Genomic DNA, 18444 nt, shown 5'->3' with positions numbered 1-18444 from the left:
ACCCCTGCCCGCAGGTGGATGAGGAGCGCGAATTGCAACACTAGCCTTCTGTGCCCATCTTTGACTCTCAGATCGAGACAGGCCAGGACCCTTATGTTGTTCGAGCCCAGACCTAGACCTTCTAAATATGAAAGCAGCGGAGCACGCCTTAGTATCCCTGAACTTGCAGATCACCGTCTTAACGGAAATACTGAAAAGTTCGGAAGGCGAATCCTGAGCGTAGAGAAGAAAGACACTCTCACAGCGTCACCTTGTTAGCGCCTTTCATGGCAAGTCCAACTTTGCCGTGGCGCAATCCATAACCTCCAACAGCTCGACATATGCAGGGCAGGAGAATTGATTAGGCTCAGCCTCAGCTTCTTCACCATCCTCAAATATCTCCTGCTTTTCCTGGGTAAAAACCCTGCAGAGCACTAACCTCAGTATCAGAAAGTGTTCAAGATATAACATCATTCTACCGAGGCTCTCTCTCGTCCGCCTTTAGGAGCGTGAAAGGTCCCTCTCTAAACATTCAAACAAATTCACCTGAAATTCTCACAAGATCATTCTCCTCCGTGCCTCAGCAGTGGCAGGTCCTGAACCCAGATGGCCGCCTTTTTTCCTTTTTTTTTCCTCAGAAAGAGAAACAAATGAGAGTGGAGCTTTTTCATTGAAAAAAACGCTCACAATGCACTCAGATTGCCTCCTCAAAGACATCATGTGCATGCTCTTCACCCAAACAAATGACGCAAAGATCGGGTGTCATCGGGTGTCAAATGACGCTGACATGGATGCACACACTGTCTAAACTCTTGCTAGTAGTCACCATGATAGATAGAGAAAGATCGCTCTTACCAGTTCTTTCAGATGTTGGCTTCAAACAGAATAGTCAGTGAAGACGAAGAAGAGAATGATGTGTTCTCCCGGTGCCTGTTTATAGTCGCGCTGGTAGAGACATCAGAGGCTCTCACCGTCCAACTAGTTGGTGTTTTTTCATTGAATGCTTCAGACACGGGTCACGACGAGGTATTCCCACATAGTGCCCCCTAGAGGATGCAGTTCGAAGTTCCCTTGAAAGGGAACCCAAACAAACAACCAACCAACTCCAGCTGTGTAATCCTATCACTGCCGTCAGTGAGAGCCATCTCCATCTCTGAGATAGTGGCAATGTGAGAGGCCAAAGTGCTGAGAATGCCTTCCAAAGATGTTTGCAAGAAGAGCTGTAAATTCTACTGACAAACTTCAACTCCGTGTATCTGGCCAAATCTTTACAAAATGTTTTACATGAAGGCAAAACAGTATTTGCAAATATACTGTACAAGTGTACACACAACGTTTTGAATGCTTTGAAACTTTAAATAGCTTGTTGAATCTACATGTCATCACATGCATGGATGTGTTTGACTTTATACCCATCTAACATCAGACTTTAAGCAGTGTATTTCAGCGCAATGACAATGCAGTACCAATATTTGTTTAAGACTTAATGTATTAATTTAAAGAATCATCCAATATTTAAGATGCAGTGTTTGGGAAAATAAACCACCAGTATTCACTCACCTTCTGTGAATCTGTTTTCAGGAGCATCATGTTGAACATTCATCCACTAATATGGTTGAGATGCCATTGATGACTGTTGCCAATGAATCAGCGCCTAATCGGACATCAATGTAATGTTAATTATTACACTGCTAATTTCATTGATAGGTGATCTGATGATTCTATACCATGATATTTTATGTTCTCGTAACAATTTTAAAATGTTGTCTGTCTACTAGAGGGCTGCGCTGACTGGACAAGTTTTATCACATGCCTCATGTGTCATGTGTGCTGACCTATTTGAAAAACAATTCAATGTGAGCTAGCAGAAGGGCTGTGCAATGAATCATTCGACTTTGGGTTCCAGCGGATATGAAAACATGATAAGATAAAATGATCATTTAAAACAGTGTGGTTTCGCCCCTTAAAGTGTGCTTTGATCTCTTTGTGAAAGCAAAACTGGCATATGGTCCAGGTCATTGAAAGTTGAAATAGAAGTGTCAAGAACTCAAGTTAAGAATTAATGATCTTACCCGTGTCATGTTTGGTGTCAAATTTACGGTCTCGGTGTGATTAGAAATATGATCTCAGTTTCATATCAGTAGAACAGATCAAAAATAAAGAACCAGAATCTGAGGAAAATCTGTTCTACTGGTGTGGGGTGTGCCCCTGATAAGGTCTTTGCCAGATGTTGTTCTTCTACCTCAGGTTAGATTTGGCTTTCAGGTCACCTCAGGTCCCAGCAAAAGTCTGGTAAAGCTTTTATTGTGCTAAATGTATGATTGTTTTGTTCTGATTTGGGTATTTAAAGAGGAATAAAGAGGAAACATTCAAGGAAGCATCTGTAAATAAAATGTCCCGCACAATACCCTTGCGTCTTTCTATTTGCCATGTATGCTGACTATCTGAAGTTATTTTAGTATACATTTCTATTCTACATTTTGTGTTTCATGCTGATAAATTGTGTAACCAAATTGTTGTGCATTTTCTCTGATTGATGTATTCTCATTATGAATTGATTGAATTTATTATTTTCGATTATTATTTGTATATTCCTGGCAAAATAAATCTTTTTTTTTTTTTTTTTTTTTTTTTTTTGGATTCTTGTAATCATTATTACTAGTAGATTCAGATTTCAGTCTGGTGTTTCCACAAATCTGTGTCCAGGACGGATCATACCGAAGTATGATCCGTTTGTATTGTAAAAATACAAATACCTCATATAATGCAGGTCTATGGTCACCACCTCAAAGAGCATGCACAAAAAAGTCCAAATTAAACAAGTTCCCATCTTAAGTACACATTGATGACCTATAACACGAAACGAGCGGTTTCCTGTATTCACAGTCGAGACTCGGGTTGAAAATCAGTTTGTGTGTGGTGTGCTGTCTTTGTCACATCATGGCACTCCACACACTATAGGAGCAAAACGGTTAAATCTAGGATTTTCTTAACCTCATGTTTGTGGTCTACATTTAGAAAATCTTATAAGGTGTAAAGAAATATTTTGGTGTACGCAGCATTAGTGACAAGTCTGCCACGTTTGTTCTGACCAATTGAGGAAAAAAGCATTTCAATATATTGTGCTACCAATGGTGATTTAATCTAAAGATTGGTTAGCTCATGTCTCATCAAAACATGCAAATTATTATTATTGTTATACTTTATTCGCATATTATTAATGTTGACAATATCAGCATTGTGTGACTATGAGTATAATGTGTATAAGCATGTATATTTCACTTTCTGTACAGTCTAATCTCTAATTGTCATACCATTCGAATTTCATATTAGTAAATTATTTTAACCCAAAAAGCAAATTATGCTCCCTTCAAACTGGTCGTCTTTAAAATACCAATCTTGTGTTATCTCAGGCTTTCTGTAATCAGATGCACATTTGAAACTGGAATATAATTTCATTTAATTTAACTTCCATTTGTTTTATAAACACATGATTCTTTCTGGATTACAATCCATCATCAAAATGAAAAATGTTATTATTCCAGATGCTGTCATAAAAGGCTATAGAATGCATTATTATAAGCTAAACGCTGTGAATCGGACTAAAGTAAGGCCATAGCTTTGAACACTGGATGGTTATGTACTTGCTGAAATATTGATTTCGGATCAATTTTAACCAAATAAAGTTACAGACTGCAGCTTTAATTTTTCAACAAGCTGTTGAAATATTGCAAATTATCAGCAGGAAAGCAGGTTTTATTGTACTGTAAACAATATTTTTTTTACCTTTCAATTTTAGAGAATTCTTTTTTATATTTTTCAGATTTTTTAAATCATATATATATATATATATATATATATATATATATATATATATATATATATATATATATATATATATATATATATATATATATATATATATATATATATATTTTTTTTTTTTTTTTTTTTTTTTTTTTTTATAAATGAACCCACATAAAATAATTTCATCTGATAAATACTATCAATATAGATTGAATTCTCTCATTATGGCTCAATTGTGTGAGCTTCTTTGCTACTAAATTGTTTTTTGAGTTTGAGTTTCTAAGTTATCAGAAATAACTGAACTAAGCTGAGTCACGATTTCACTTGAGTGATCGTGAGAGATTTCATGTGTTCTATTATTTTAGCTGAATTAATCTAAGCCAGTTTGTATTCATTGTTTCTGCTTGTCTCCCTGACATATTCTCTTCTTTTCATTAGTGATTCCGCTGGTCAGCAGGATTTTTTAAGATTACTTTACATATAATATATACAGAGGGTTCAGGCCAAGATAGTTCCTTCTGCTTGCTCTTTGATGACATGGAGCATTGTCCCAGACAGCAAACAACAAAAAAGGGCTGCCCACTGCTCCGTGTGTGTGTGTTCACTGCTCTGTGTGTGTGCACTTTGGATGGGTTAAATGCAGAGCACTAATTCTGAGTATGGGTCACCATATTTGGCCACATATTACTTCACTTGTACTGACATATAACAATCATTACTAAATATTTTAGCTAGTAATTGTATTAGTAGTTTATTATAAAGTACTATAATATGCTGTTGATTGAGTTTCGTACTGAACTTCGAGTATTCCTTTATTTACATACTGATTTTTTTTTCATACTTTTTAAAAAATTTTAGATTATATGCTTCCACTGACCTTATTGCATTTGCAATATACTTTTTTTTCTCACAAAAATACAATAATAGTAATAATAATAATAATTGTTATAATAAAAGATTTATCCATATCCAATTTATACTGAACCCCTAATATTCCTTAAAAACAAAGTGATCGTTCGAACAAATGATTTCTACTTACCATAGACAGAAATACTGAATGAGTTTGATGACAATTTTGCTTCACTTATCTATAGTTGATAAAACGGTGAAAATGAACTGATGAGTTTGAGGTTTGAAGAGTATGTTATACTCTTACTCGCCATCATGCGCTGAAAACAACGAGGAGCTATCATAATATTATTTAATTCACACTTCATGTAGTTTATAGCATTTTATTTTAAATAAATAAATGTAATATCAAAGTGATAAGTCAACATGAGGAATCAACTGCAAAAAAAATGGAGATAAAAAAAATAATATTTTTTTTGATAGCCTATTCTCTTCATATATATCGTTTTTTCTTGTTGTTGATCCAAAATACTAGCCTACTTGAAAAAAAAAAAACTTTCACAGCACTGTCTAAGTTTCTTTCCCCTTTGATTTTATCACATCATCTGTTATTTTGCGTCACTTAACTTTATCTTACTTTCACTTTCGCTTTTAGAATAATTCGTCGCCTACTTTACTCCAACTGCGTCAGTAGCTTAAAGTGTGATTTGGTCCTTAGAGACAAAACAGCTGTTAAATCCACAGAACATGCGTACATTCCAAAATGAGCCTCTTCGTTTTGTTCACGTTGTCTTCATTCTTCGTGTCAGGTAAGACTTCTTCTTCTTTTTTTTTTTATATAAAAACAAATGGCGCCATATGGCGTTTCATTTCCGTAGTTTAAATTTACACTTGACAGAAATATTAAGATATCATTTCTAAAGGTTTCAATTAGCTGTGGGTTTACGATGAAATTGTTATAGTTTTACATGTCGGTTGGTTAGGCATGATTTTTTTGTGATCAGACGAAAACTAGAGCATATGACATACATGGCATCTTAAGTTTAACATTTGAGAATAATTAATCATAATTAATGATATTTAAACATTAATATGTTCTTGAATGTGTGAATACATGTGTGTATGTGTGTGTATTAAGAGTGATGGATCAGTCGTGGTGGGTTGTTAAATGGGTTGGTTTCGCATGCCCCCGAGTATCTATCTATATATGCTGGGAAAAACACATTGTACTTTCTATCGGTTTGTTGTAACGTTCTTTAACAGTAATACATACGCTTGTAAATCGTATTTCACACATCACCAGGGCCGTCCCAAACGAACTAATGCAAAGTAGGGACCCACCCGTTTGCGATCTTGTTTCGAACTGGTGTGTGTGGTGTTTCCCAGTCAGCATGTAAATCGCAGTCGGGGACGTCCCAGACGCAGTTGGTGCATTAGACGAGATTCACCTTTTTGAGAGAATATGTTAGCCTTTTGAAAGCACCACCCATGTTCCTACAACTCCTACAGTGCTCCGCGTGGGTCTTGATGTTTCCAGTGTTGCGATTAATTGCTAATGCTTTTATCACGGTATATAGTATTATCACAATATTGAAATTTAGTTTAAAAAATGGTCATAATACAGTATAACAGGTTTAATACCTTTTTCTTATAACAAAAATAACTTTGCAATATAGCAATACAGAAAAATATACAGGTGCAAAAGAACTATGAAGACCAATAGGTATCACTTTACAAAAATATCTCATTAGTCAATCTTAGATAATGCAATAACATTCAAAATGAGAAATAGTTACTCTTAGTTCAAATACTCTTAGTTCATGTTAGCTCATTAAATGACACAGTTGCAACTTTCGATTTTAACAATGTGTTATATATTGGAATAGCTACCTAAGATTAATGAATGTTTAGAATAATTTTTCATTGGCAGTTTGTTAACTAATGAATTAACTAATATTAACTAATGAAGCCCTGATGTAAAGTGTGAACGATATCTAGGGTAAATTGTAGTCCAGATTAAAATGTAAAAAAATATAGAAATAGCCTATTAAATCAAAATATTCAAGTATTTGGCGCTGTGATGAACAACACAGTAAATCTACAAATCTTAATGGATTTAAATATGTTTTAGAAAGTAGAGCAGCTGCTTTATTTATGGGGTTTCCAGGGTAAGGGCTGCATTTTCTGCGGTTTAGCACCATCTGCTGTCAGAGAGTGAATGTGCTTTCATTCAGCGTGTCTCGCACGTGTTCCTCCATGTGCTTCTCATGCGTGCTTCTTTACATCAGAACACATGCTCTTTCAAGCAGCATACAGCGGTATGGTGCAGTTTTACCAGCTGATGGGAAAGCTATTCTTAAAATGCATTCTACATTCTGAATTTGTAACATATAATTATTCACGGTATTTAGAAGTGCCCACGATAACAATATTCTACATATTCATTACTGTGATATATTGCATTACCGAATATTGGCACATGTCTAATATATTGGTTAAAATGTTGCAATGGTAGTGTAAACAACACTCTTTTTACCTTGTCAAAATCAGCTGTTTCCAGCAACCCATTTCAGTGCATGTTCCTTTGAATGCTGATGAGCTCTGATCACCCTGCCCCTCTTTTCCATGGGGTGAAGAGCCGTTCTCATGAGACTGTTTACTTTAGCTGCGGAACTTGTTAACTAGCATGCTATTAGGAAAGGTGATTTGCAAAGATTCATGAAAGAACAGTATACTCACTACAGCGGCTCAGATGTTGCGAGTAAATGATAAGTGCTATGTTCATTATTACATCTAACAACAGAACGCCTCATTCGCTTAGGGGCCATTCTTGTCTACTTCTGCTCCAGTATCAAAACGATGGAAGACTGATGACAGTGCACTCAGGATGGGTCTAAGGTAAAACGCTAGTGTCAATCAACCATTGTGGGAGGGGCCTGGATCAGTGTGACTTCACACAGACAGGAATCTGAGAATGGCACTGCAAACACACATTTTAGTTCAAACAGCTTGTAAAAGTGCTTGTCGCATCAGATGACCCCTTTAAAGGTTTCACAGTACATCAGATTGTCATCCAAATATGACTGGCATACATCTGTTAAATGGGTCAAATGACTTTTAATGTGTATCTTATGCTATGGAGAAAAGTCTTCTCTGTCTTTTGAATAAAGCTCAAGAAGCAGAGTTCCAGATTGCAAAATAAGACTTTATTAATCAACATAGTTGAGATGACAGCCACTTCATCCTTATCTTTCTCTGTAAAAAAAAAAAAAAAAAAAAAAGAATAATAATTGGATGGTGGTTAAAAACATTTTCTATGTTGTAATCACCTGCTGATCGATGGAAATCACTCAGAATTATAGCTAATGCTCAGATGGAAATTACCCAAGCTTACAGTTTCTGTTATTGGGCATTAAAAAAAAAACAAAAAAACACACACACTATAAAACACTTGAAAAAGGCAGTTATACAAGGGGATTATGAGTTTCCTACTCTCTTAAAATGTTTGCATTACATCAACAGCTCAACAGCAGATGTTTCAGCACAACTAATGTGTTTGTGCTGAGTATTAATTGCCTCCCTCTCTACTGTGTACCGTCTGTCTAACATCCCCCCCGTACTGGCGCTCATTCAATGAAGATTTAAACTTAAAACATATTGTCAGGATGGGACTTTTTACAAAAACAGAAATGCTTGTGTAAATGTGTGACATTTACAGATAAGGATATGACTGTAAACTGAAAGGGGTCTTTTTAGGATGTAAACACTCGTTCGATAAGGATATGACTGTAAACTGAAAGGGGTCTTTTTAGGATGTAAACACTCGTTCATTCTGGTCAGTGTTTACATCCATCCTCAAGCGCATGTGAGCTCAGCTTTACAGAAACTCGCTGATCAGATCACAGAGGCAGAACAACAACACCCGGACTCTGTTTTAATCATTCTCGGGGACTTTAATAAAGCCAATCTGTCCCGTGAACTGCCAAAATACAGACAGCATGTTACATGTCCCACAAGAGACAGTAATATATTGGATCACTGTTACACCACAATAAAGGATGCATTTCACTCTGTTCCACGAGCAGCTTTGGGACGTTCTGATCACCTTCTGGTTCATCTTATACCGTCCTACAGGCAGAAACTAAAATCAGCTAAACCTGTATCAAGGACTGTAAAAAGATGGACTAATGAAGCAGAGCAGGATTTACAATCTTGTTTTGACCTCACTGATTGGAGTGTTTTTGAAGCTGCTGCCACCGATCTGGATGAACTCACAGAGACCGTAACATCATATATCAGTTTCTGTGAGGATATGTGTATTCCTACAAAGACTCAACTAATTTACAATAATGACAAACCGTGGTTCACTGCAAAACTCAGACAGCTCCGTCAGGCCAAAGAAGATGCTTACGTGAAGGGGGACAATGTCTTGTATAAACAGGCTAAATACACATTGGAAAAGGAGATCAAAGTGGCAAAGAGGAATTATTCTGAAAAAATAAGGACTCAGTTCACTTCCAACGACTCCGCATCAGTGTGGAAAAGTCTAAAGAAGATCACCAATTACAAGACACCACCCCCCAGCACCGTAGAGAATCAACGACTGGCAAACGATCTGAACGAGTTTTACTGCAGGTTTGAAAGAACACCTATCACCTGCCCTGAACGCCTCCCCACACAACCATTCACACCCTTCACAACTCCTGCAACCAGCCCTGAATGCCTCTCCAAACTACCGTTCACACCATTAACAGCTCCTGAAACCCATCCTGAACACCTCTCCAATCAAGCACTCTCACCATTCACACCTCCTGCATCCCCCCTCTCCCCCACACCTGCAATTCAGATCAGCGAGGATGCGGTGCACCAGGTCTTCCGGAAGCAGAAAAGGAAAAAAGCACCAGGCCCAGATTGTGTTACCCCAGCCTGTCTGAAATCCTGTGCTGACCAGCTGGCCCCCATCTTCACACAGATCTTCAACAGATCGCTGGAGCTGTGCGAAGTCCCTTCATGCCTCAAACGTTCCACCATCATCCCCATCCCTAAGAAACCCAAAATTACAGGACTAAATGACTACAGGCCTGTGGCTCTAACGTCTGTAGTCATGAAGTCATTTGAGAAACTGGTGCTGGCCCACCTGAAGGACATCACTGGGCCCTTGCTGGATCCTCTTCAGTTTGCCTACAGAGCAAACAGGTCTGTGGACGATGCAGTAAACATTGGACTGCATTATGTTCTGCAACACCTAGACAGACCGGGGACTTATGTGAGGATCCTGTTGGTGGACTTCAGCTCGGCCTTCAACACAATCATCCCAAACCTCCTCCTGCCCAAACTAAATCAGCTCTCCGTGCCCACCTCCATCTGTCAGTGGATCAACAGCTTCCTGACAGACAGGCAGCAGCTAGTGAGGCTGGGAAAATACACATCCAGCACCCGTACAATCAGCACCGGAGCTCCCCAGGGCTGCGTTCTCTCCCCACTGCTCTTCTCCCTGTACACTAATGATTGCACATCTAAGGACCCCTCTGTCAAGCTCCTGAAGTTTGCAGATGACACCACACTCATCGGCCTCATCCAGGACGGTGATGAGTCTGCTTACAGACAGGAGGTAAAAGAGCTGGCTGTCTGGTGCAGTCTCAACAACCTGGAGCTTAACACGCTCAAAACAGTGGAGATGATCGTGGACTTCAGGAGAAACCCCCCTGCACTCCCCCCACTCACCATCATGAACAGCCCTGTGACTGCAGTGGAGTCATTCAGGTTCCTGGGAACCACCATCTCTCAGGACCTGAAGTGGGACATTCACATTGACTCCATCGTAAAAAAGGCCCAGCAGAGGTTGTACTTTCTCCGCCAGCTGAGGAAGTTAAACCTGCCACAGGAGCTGCTGAAACAGTTCTACTCCACCATCATTGAATCCATCCTCTGCACTTCAGTAACTGTCTGGTTCACCTCAGCTTCTAAATCTGACCTCAGAAGACTACAGAGGGTAGTCCGGACTGCTGAGCGAATCATCGGTTCAACTCTACCATCTATTCAAGAACTGTACTCATCCAGAGTGAGAAAAAGGGCTGTCAAAATCACTCTGGACCCCTCACATCCAGCACACTCCCTCTTTGAACTGTCGCCATCTGGTCGACACTACAGAGCACTGAGCACTAGAACGACCAGACACAGGACCAGTTTCTTCCCTCAGGCAATCCATCTTATGAACAGCTGACAATAATGGCGAACACACTACACTTTATATTTATATACACACACACTTTATTTATCTAACACACATACTTAGTATACACTTAAATTTTGCACACAATATATATGTACATACATAACTTCACTTTGTAATATACCTGCCTACAATTGTCATTTGTATATTGTCATTCACTGTCTACATATTTGTATTTTTTATTCTTTTATTATGTGTTTTATGTTCTGTCGCTGTCATTCTGTTGTACTGCGGAGCTTCTGTCACGAAAACAAATTCCTCGTATGTGTAAACATACCTGGCAATAAAGCTCATTCTGATTCTGATTCTGATTCTGATTAGTGTAAGAACAGTGAGCCACTGGTGGGCCCCTTCCCCACACGAAGGTCAGAATGACGAAGCTATCATTATCAAAGTTCACCTAGATCCTCAGTCACCTTCTCTAAATGAGTTGTTTCTACCCATGAACAGCTAGTTAAGAAATGGTCTGCGTCCCAATTGGCGCACATCGTCCACTTAGCTACGCAGGCCATGGGGATGCTTGAAGTCTTCCAGGCTAAACTCCTGCAGTCTCTGGAGGGTGGGACACGGTAGTCTCATTGTACACGTTTAATTTGCGCACTGATTTTGCATATCACAATATCATCTGGGCTTTCTACACATGTGCATCACCACCTAGTGGTCAGGAGATGTGAACAATGACTATTTTCACCTACAAATTCTGAAAGGTTTGGCCAAAATTCACAAAACTTGGGCGGCAGTGGCTCAGTGGTTCATGTAGGTTGTCTACAAACCAGAAGGTTGGTGGTTCGATTCCCGGCTCCACCTGACCAAGTGTTGAGGTGTCCTTAAGCAAGACACCTAACCCCAGCTGCTCCTGACGAGCTGGATGGCGCCTTGAATGGCTGACACCGCAGTTGATGTGTGAATGAATGGGTGAATGTGAGGCATATTGTAAAGCGCTTTGGATGGCCATGGGGTCTGTTTAAAGCACTATATAAATGCATAGCCTACCATTTACCTATAATCAATAACATCTTTAGAAAATACACTTTCACATCACTTTTTTTTTGTATATACACTATACCAGAAGTGATTTATATTTATTTGTTCATTCAGGTGCCTCTGGTGTTGATACAGACAGAGTCTCAGTGTCTGTGAAGGAGGGAGAATCAGTCACTCTACACACTGGTGTTGAAACAAACCAACAAGACAGAATTAAATGGTATTTTAATGATACTCGCATCGCTCAACTGATTGGAGATCGGAGTAAGATCTGTACAGATGTTCAGTGTAAAGAGAGATTCAGAGACAGACTGAAGGTGGATCATCAGACTGGATCTCTGACCATCATGAACACCAGAACCACAGACTCTGGAGTTTATAAACTACAGATCTTCAGGAGAAGAGTCATTCAAAAGATATTCAATATTGCAGTTTGTGGTGAGTCATTTAACATTTAAAAGCACGTTAAATGATGATCCTAAGCATGTGATGCTACCCAGGCATGCTCTTTTGATTTTCTTTTCCTAAAAATGTCCTATAATCAACTGTTGGCTTGTGTTCCAGATGTTCCGGGTGCAGAGACAGATAAAATGAAGACAAAGTCAGTGAAGGAGGGAGAATCTGTCACTTTAGATCCTGATGTAATAAAAAGCCCAGATGATGTGATGACGTGGCATTTTAATGACGAGCTCATCGCTGAAATCACCAGAGATCACCAAAAGATCTGTGAAGATGTTAAGTGTAATAGTACTGGGAGATTCAGAGACAGACTGAAGCTGGACAATCAGACTGGATCTCTGACCATCACAAATATCACAACCACAGACGCTGGAGTTTATGAACTACAGATCAACAGCTGCATCCAGCCTCATTACAGCATCATCAGCGTTAAGAGATTCAGCCTTACTGTCACTGGTGAGTGTAACTTAGCCAATCGGTGCCTTTTCTTTTCCAGTTTTAGAATACAGTTTAATATGGTTACATTGTGTACTGTTTGAAAAAGTGAGTTTAGACACAATAACACAGAGATCAACAAACCCCTGCAGCAAACCACAGAAATGTAAAAAAAATAAATAAATTACAAAACAGTAATGACATAACAAAATGTTGTTTACCAAAATCCCATGACTTTGCTCATTTGTCACAAGCTCTGAATCACTGGATCAAAACAAATGATCACAAGTCAAGTCAAGTCACCCTTATTTATATAGCGCTTTAAACAAAATACATTGCGTCAGAGCAACTGAACAACATTCAACAGTGGGAAAACAGTGTGTCAATAATGCAAAATGATAGTTAAAGGCACAAGGTTGCAAAGTATTATGAAGTGGAAGGCAAAAATGCCCACTACCTTATAATGTGCTGTTTAGCTTTAAAAATACTGAATACTATAAAGATTTAGTCTGTAACCTAAAGAAAATGGCCTTTTACTCAGACACATTAATAAACATTAAAGGGGACCTATTTTTGCTAAATGTAATGTATAAAGGTGTTTGAACAGTGTATCCACAAATGTGTGTACATAACCAGCCTATAATGGTAAAAATCCACCCCATTCCCAATTCCTTATTTTTATAATCCTCCAGTTATAAAAAAGTTTCTCAAAATGCACAGTTCCAGATTTTCCACAACACTTATTTAAGAGTATGGGAAGCCCCGCCCATGACTAGCAGAAATCTGCTCATTAGCACAGATCCATCACTGAATGAGCTTCAGCCGTCCCCCATTTTTGTTTCCTCGCTGTAGCAGCTTGAGATTACAATATCTGCGTCAAAAAAAAAAAAACTGTTCCTTGCTTTTTTAAGGAAATGGGCCAAATTGTTAAATATTTGTGCAAATCGTTTCATTTTTATGGGTAATTTATGACAGTTTGGTTTGAGATTCACCTGTTTTGTTGGCAGAGTATCCAAAGAATTTGTAAAGGCTCTGCCCTCTTCCTTGATGATCACTGACCATCTCCTTTTATATGGATCCCTGAAAACATCAAAAAATTCTGTCTTATGCTATGCATGCCAGGCCAGTGGTTAGTGATATCATTTTCTAAATATATATATGTATTCCTGTAGCTCAAGCACTTACGGTATTCTGCTCTTATGTAAATCCCCTTTCTTTCCCATTCTGATGCTCAGTGTGAGATCATCATGAACAGCTGGTCTGATTGGACCAGCAGAACACATCTTTCTTATTCGTGTGTACATGGAAAACACTAGAGATGTAGCACAGTGGAATGAAAATGTATTTAGTGTGAAATGTCCCCATGTGTTGTTTGTTTACATGTTCCTACTTCTACTCTGTATGATCTGTAGGAATCATGTTTTTTATGGACTCTTCATTTCTTCTTCAGATGCGTCCGGTGTTGAAACAGATGGCATGACAGCAAATGTGATGGAGGGAGATTCAGTCACTCTACACACTGATGTTAAGATGAACCACCAAGACAGGATTAGATGGTATTGTAATAAGACTCTCATCGCTCAAATCATTGGAGATCAGAGTAAAATCTGTACACTTGATCAGTGTAAAGAGAGATTCAGAGACAGACTGAAGCTGGACAATCACACAAGTGATCTCACCATCACAGACATCAGAACCACAGACGCTGGAGTTTATAAACTACAGATCATCAGCAGAAGAGTCATTCATAAGATCTTCAACGTTGCTGTTCATAGTAAGTCATATAACATTTAGCATGACAACAAAGCAGGTTAAATATGCTAATTCATTACTTCAGAGTTATGTGCCTCTAGAATCTTATGTGCGTTCTGCAGGTGAACATCACTTTATTGTGCAATGCCAAGAAGCACAAAATCACTTTCACTGACTTTTTCAGTAACTGTTCCCTCCTGGTGGAATGACCTGCTCAACTCAATCCGAGCAGCTGAGTCCTTAGCCATCTTCAAGAATTGGCTTAAAACCCATCCCCTCCATCATTATTTGACCCTCTAACCTTAACACTCACTATTCTAATTATATTCTTAAAATATAGACATGCACTCTATTTATTTACTGCTTGTTTTCTTAAAAAATGAAGGTCTATCTTTAACGCCATGGCCAGCAGGTCTCTCATTAAGTTTATGGTATTTTTTTCACCAAGATTGAGCTACAATCCACTGTTGGTTTGTGTTTCAGGTGTTCCTGCTAATGAGCGAGATAAAGTGAAGAGTAAGTCAGTGATGGAGGGAAAATCTGTCACTTTACATCCTGGTGTAATTAAAAACCCAAATCATGTGATGACGTGGCATTTCAGTGACATTCCCATCGCTGAAATCACCAGAGATCAGAGTAAGATCTGTTCAGATGATGAGAGATTCAGAGACAGACTGGAGATGAATAATCAAACTGGGTCTCTGACCATCATGAACATCAAAACCACACACTCTGGAGAATACAAAGTGAAGATCGTCCACAGCATCAGCCACCGCCACCGCATCAGCATCATCAGCATAGAGACATTCAGTGTCACTGTCATTGGTAAGTGTCTTTTTTTTTCTCTCTCTCTAATCGATATATATATATATATATATATATATATATATATATATATATATATATATATATATATATATATATATATATATATATACATACACATACACACACACACACACACACACACAGTATACTTAATTCAACCAAATATTTGTTTTCATTGTGGACTGTTTGAAAAAGTTATATTTGTCACTATGACATTTTGACTAAATTTAACAAACGTGTCACACAGTCAGTCGTCCTCTGAACACTGCTGCTTGTGATGCTGTTTTAGCAGCTGTTCTTCAGAAGAACACCAGATGGCGCCATTTATCAGTTAAATCAATAACATAATACTGTTGACCAGAGTTAGAAAGATGTACAAAAATCTGAAAAGAGATTCTGGTCACTAATACTATTCACTGTTTCTTTTTCTTACAGAATCAAGTACGCCTTCAGGTCTTAATGCAGGAATATGTGTCGTATGTGCTGTTGTTGCTCTTCTCCTGCTGCTGGCTGTAACTGTTGCATGTTCAAAGCACTCTTGCAGAAGGGTCTGTAAACATGGTCGATTTAAAAAAAGAAAACTTTCTGGAAGAACATCAGTGTGAATTGATGTTGTAGTCACTTTTGTAGACCACCAAGACCAAAGCAGGGAGTGACTGTCCATGCAATCATGTCCTTGCGGGGCCATATCTGGCTCTTAGCGGGGAAATAGTTGGCTCGGGCCAGCCCACCCCAAACCTAAACAGACCCAGTGCAAGGCACTCAGCTTTGGCCTCACCGCAGTCCCAACGATTAATCCCACGATTGCCCAGTGTGGGCCAGGCATGAGTGAGTTAATAAGAATTTTGTTGGCAGTTTTCTTTCTCTCCACTAGGAATGCTAGAGTGATTAAGTCTTCCTTATGTAAACCTGTGTGGTAAAGGTTCCTGCCCAACTGAGCGGTTTTGAATGTGATGGTGCGGGTAAAATTTAGCTTGGACAAAATTTGGGCTGGTTTGGGGTCAGTTTCTGTGGTTTTCAAACATATACATTGTGGTGGTGTTAGCGCAGTGGATAAGAAACATGCCTTTGGTGTGAGAGACTTGGGTTCAAATCCACTGTGAGACACCAATGTGTCTGAGCAAGACACTTAACCCCTAGCTGCTCCAGAGACGTGCGACCTCTGACATATATAGCAATTGTAAGTCGCTTTGGATAAAAGTGTCAGCTAAATGAATAAATGTAAATTGTATAGGCTAACTGGCTTAAAAACAGTCCCAAATGTGCATCTACTGCACGCAAACAGTCATCACAATGTTAGAAACACAGGTGTGCTGAAGCTGATGCCAATCAATAAAAAACATTTAACATTTATAAAATTAGATAACGGTTCTCATTTTAAATGTATGAACTGTATGAGTGATCATAATGCCTAAATATAAGTTACATGATATATATATATATAGGATATGGATGGAGATTAGTATTGTTGTTGTAATCTTTTTTTTTTTTTTATTGTCGGATTAATGAATGACGGCTCAGTTTTGACTGTCATATGTATGCATAAACAAATGTGAAATACCTAATTAGGTTGATTTTTCCTATTACTTATATTGGGAACTTTTTTGCATTTAGATTCTGACTGTTGACATTGAAAATAATGCAATTTTTTTTCGAGGGTATATGTAGATTACTTGAATGAACATTGAAAATAATGATTTTTTTTTTTTTTTTTGGTCATTCTCTTTAATCTTTAATGCTCATAGCAACCATTGAGTGACTATTCAGTCACATTATCTTTACAGTTAAAGTTTTGGACTGTTTTTTTTTTTATTATTATTATTATTGGAGTGGGAAGGTTTTTGTGAGCTTTTGGCTGTGAATTGACCATCCAATCTGGCAACACTGAGAGAGAGTTAGTAATAGAAAGCAACAGGAACCAGCGGGGCTCTCCTTATAGTAAAAATTATGGAGCATATTAAACAGACTAAATGGACCACTTATAACATGTTTCTGCAGTTGTTTTTGAAATATAAAAATATATATATTGTACTTTTTTTTGCTTTACCACAACATATATCAAAACAACATAACTGTGACATTACAAAAAATTGTATTTTTGTAAAAAAAAAAAATTATATATATATATATTTTTTTTTTCAAGTGGTTTAAGATTGAATCATGTACTTTCATGTCTACGTTCAAAAGGGGGGGGGGGTTGACAGTTACGAGGTTAAAATAGGGATAAACATGTGATATATATAATTTTTTTTTATGTTTACTTTTGTTAAAATATGCTTTGAAATGAGCAGCAGTAAAACACTAAAACAATTGAAACAGCTATATTAACTGAGCAGCTCATTAACATTTTACTTAATGTGTTAAATACACCACATCAAACTTCCACCTAACGTAACTGTTTTAAGGTTAACAGACCAACAACAGTTGCATGGGTTGAAACACACCTTTAGTTTTGATGCCAAATCACTGAACATGTGAGACACAGAATCATTTATTCACTGGTTTCATTGGAAGTGGCTGATTTCATTTTGTGATGACTGAACTTTAGGCTAAGGCTATGAAATAAATGAATACCGTGAGCAATTATCATAACTGTGTGATGAAGATGATTTGTTTTTGTGATGTAAATGTTTTTGAAGAGCTGAAATACTGTCAAAAGCCAAACTCCTCTCAGAAGCCTGTGTTAGGATCTTATGATGTAAATAAGAACCAGTCATGGATTATAATTTCATTAATGTTTACAATTTTTAGCACAGAACATTTCTGACATAGTTTTGGTTTTCTTTAACTTTGCATGTAAATGAAAAAGGAACCTAAAAAAAAAATTGTATGCTTGTGATAAATGCAATTAAAACAGATCTGATTCATTTACAACAGCTGGATTCTGTGAGTTTAATTTGCTATCAGAGAACACTGTCATCGAAAATAAGAGAAATTCAGAAAAACACTTTTAAGATTTAGGCATATTGTATTATGATATGGGAATGGGATATTAGGGAATGTGTCTTATCAGTTATATCCATTGCTTCTGAATTCTAAGTCTTGCATTCGATGATGACAAACAACACAGGATGAAGATGAGGAAGCCGACTCTGCAGTAAAGCAAGCAATTTGGATGC

At 37.9% G+C, this 18444-nt stretch overlaps 1 protein-coding gene across 1 annotated transcript; it reads left to right on the top strand.

Moving 5' to 3' along the window:
- The first annotated feature begins 5287 nt into the window (after positions 1-5287).
- Positions 5288-18207, top strand: LOC127987073 (uncharacterized). The gene is made up of 6 exons (XM_052589368.1): positions 5288-5444; positions 11966-12289; positions 12416-12766; positions 14196-14519; positions 14981-15322; positions 15761-18207. The coding sequence occupies exons 1-6, from the start codon at positions 5399-5401 to the stop codon at positions 15928-15930; spliced, it is 1557 nt and encodes a 518-aa protein (XP_052445328.1). The 5' UTR covers positions 5288-5398; the 3' UTR covers positions 15931-18207.
- Positions 18208-18444: the final 237 nt, after the last annotated feature.

This window comes from Carassius gibelio, chromosome B22 (genome assembly GCF_023724105.1).
Source record: "Carassius gibelio isolate Cgi1373 ecotype wild population from Czech Republic chromosome B22, carGib1.2-hapl.c, whole genome shotgun sequence".
Classification (NCBI taxonomy): Eukaryota; Metazoa; Chordata; class Actinopteri; order Cypriniformes; family Cyprinidae; genus Carassius; species Carassius gibelio.
Note: the sequence above shows the minus strand (reverse complement) of the source record. Positions and strands in the feature narration are given on the sequence as shown.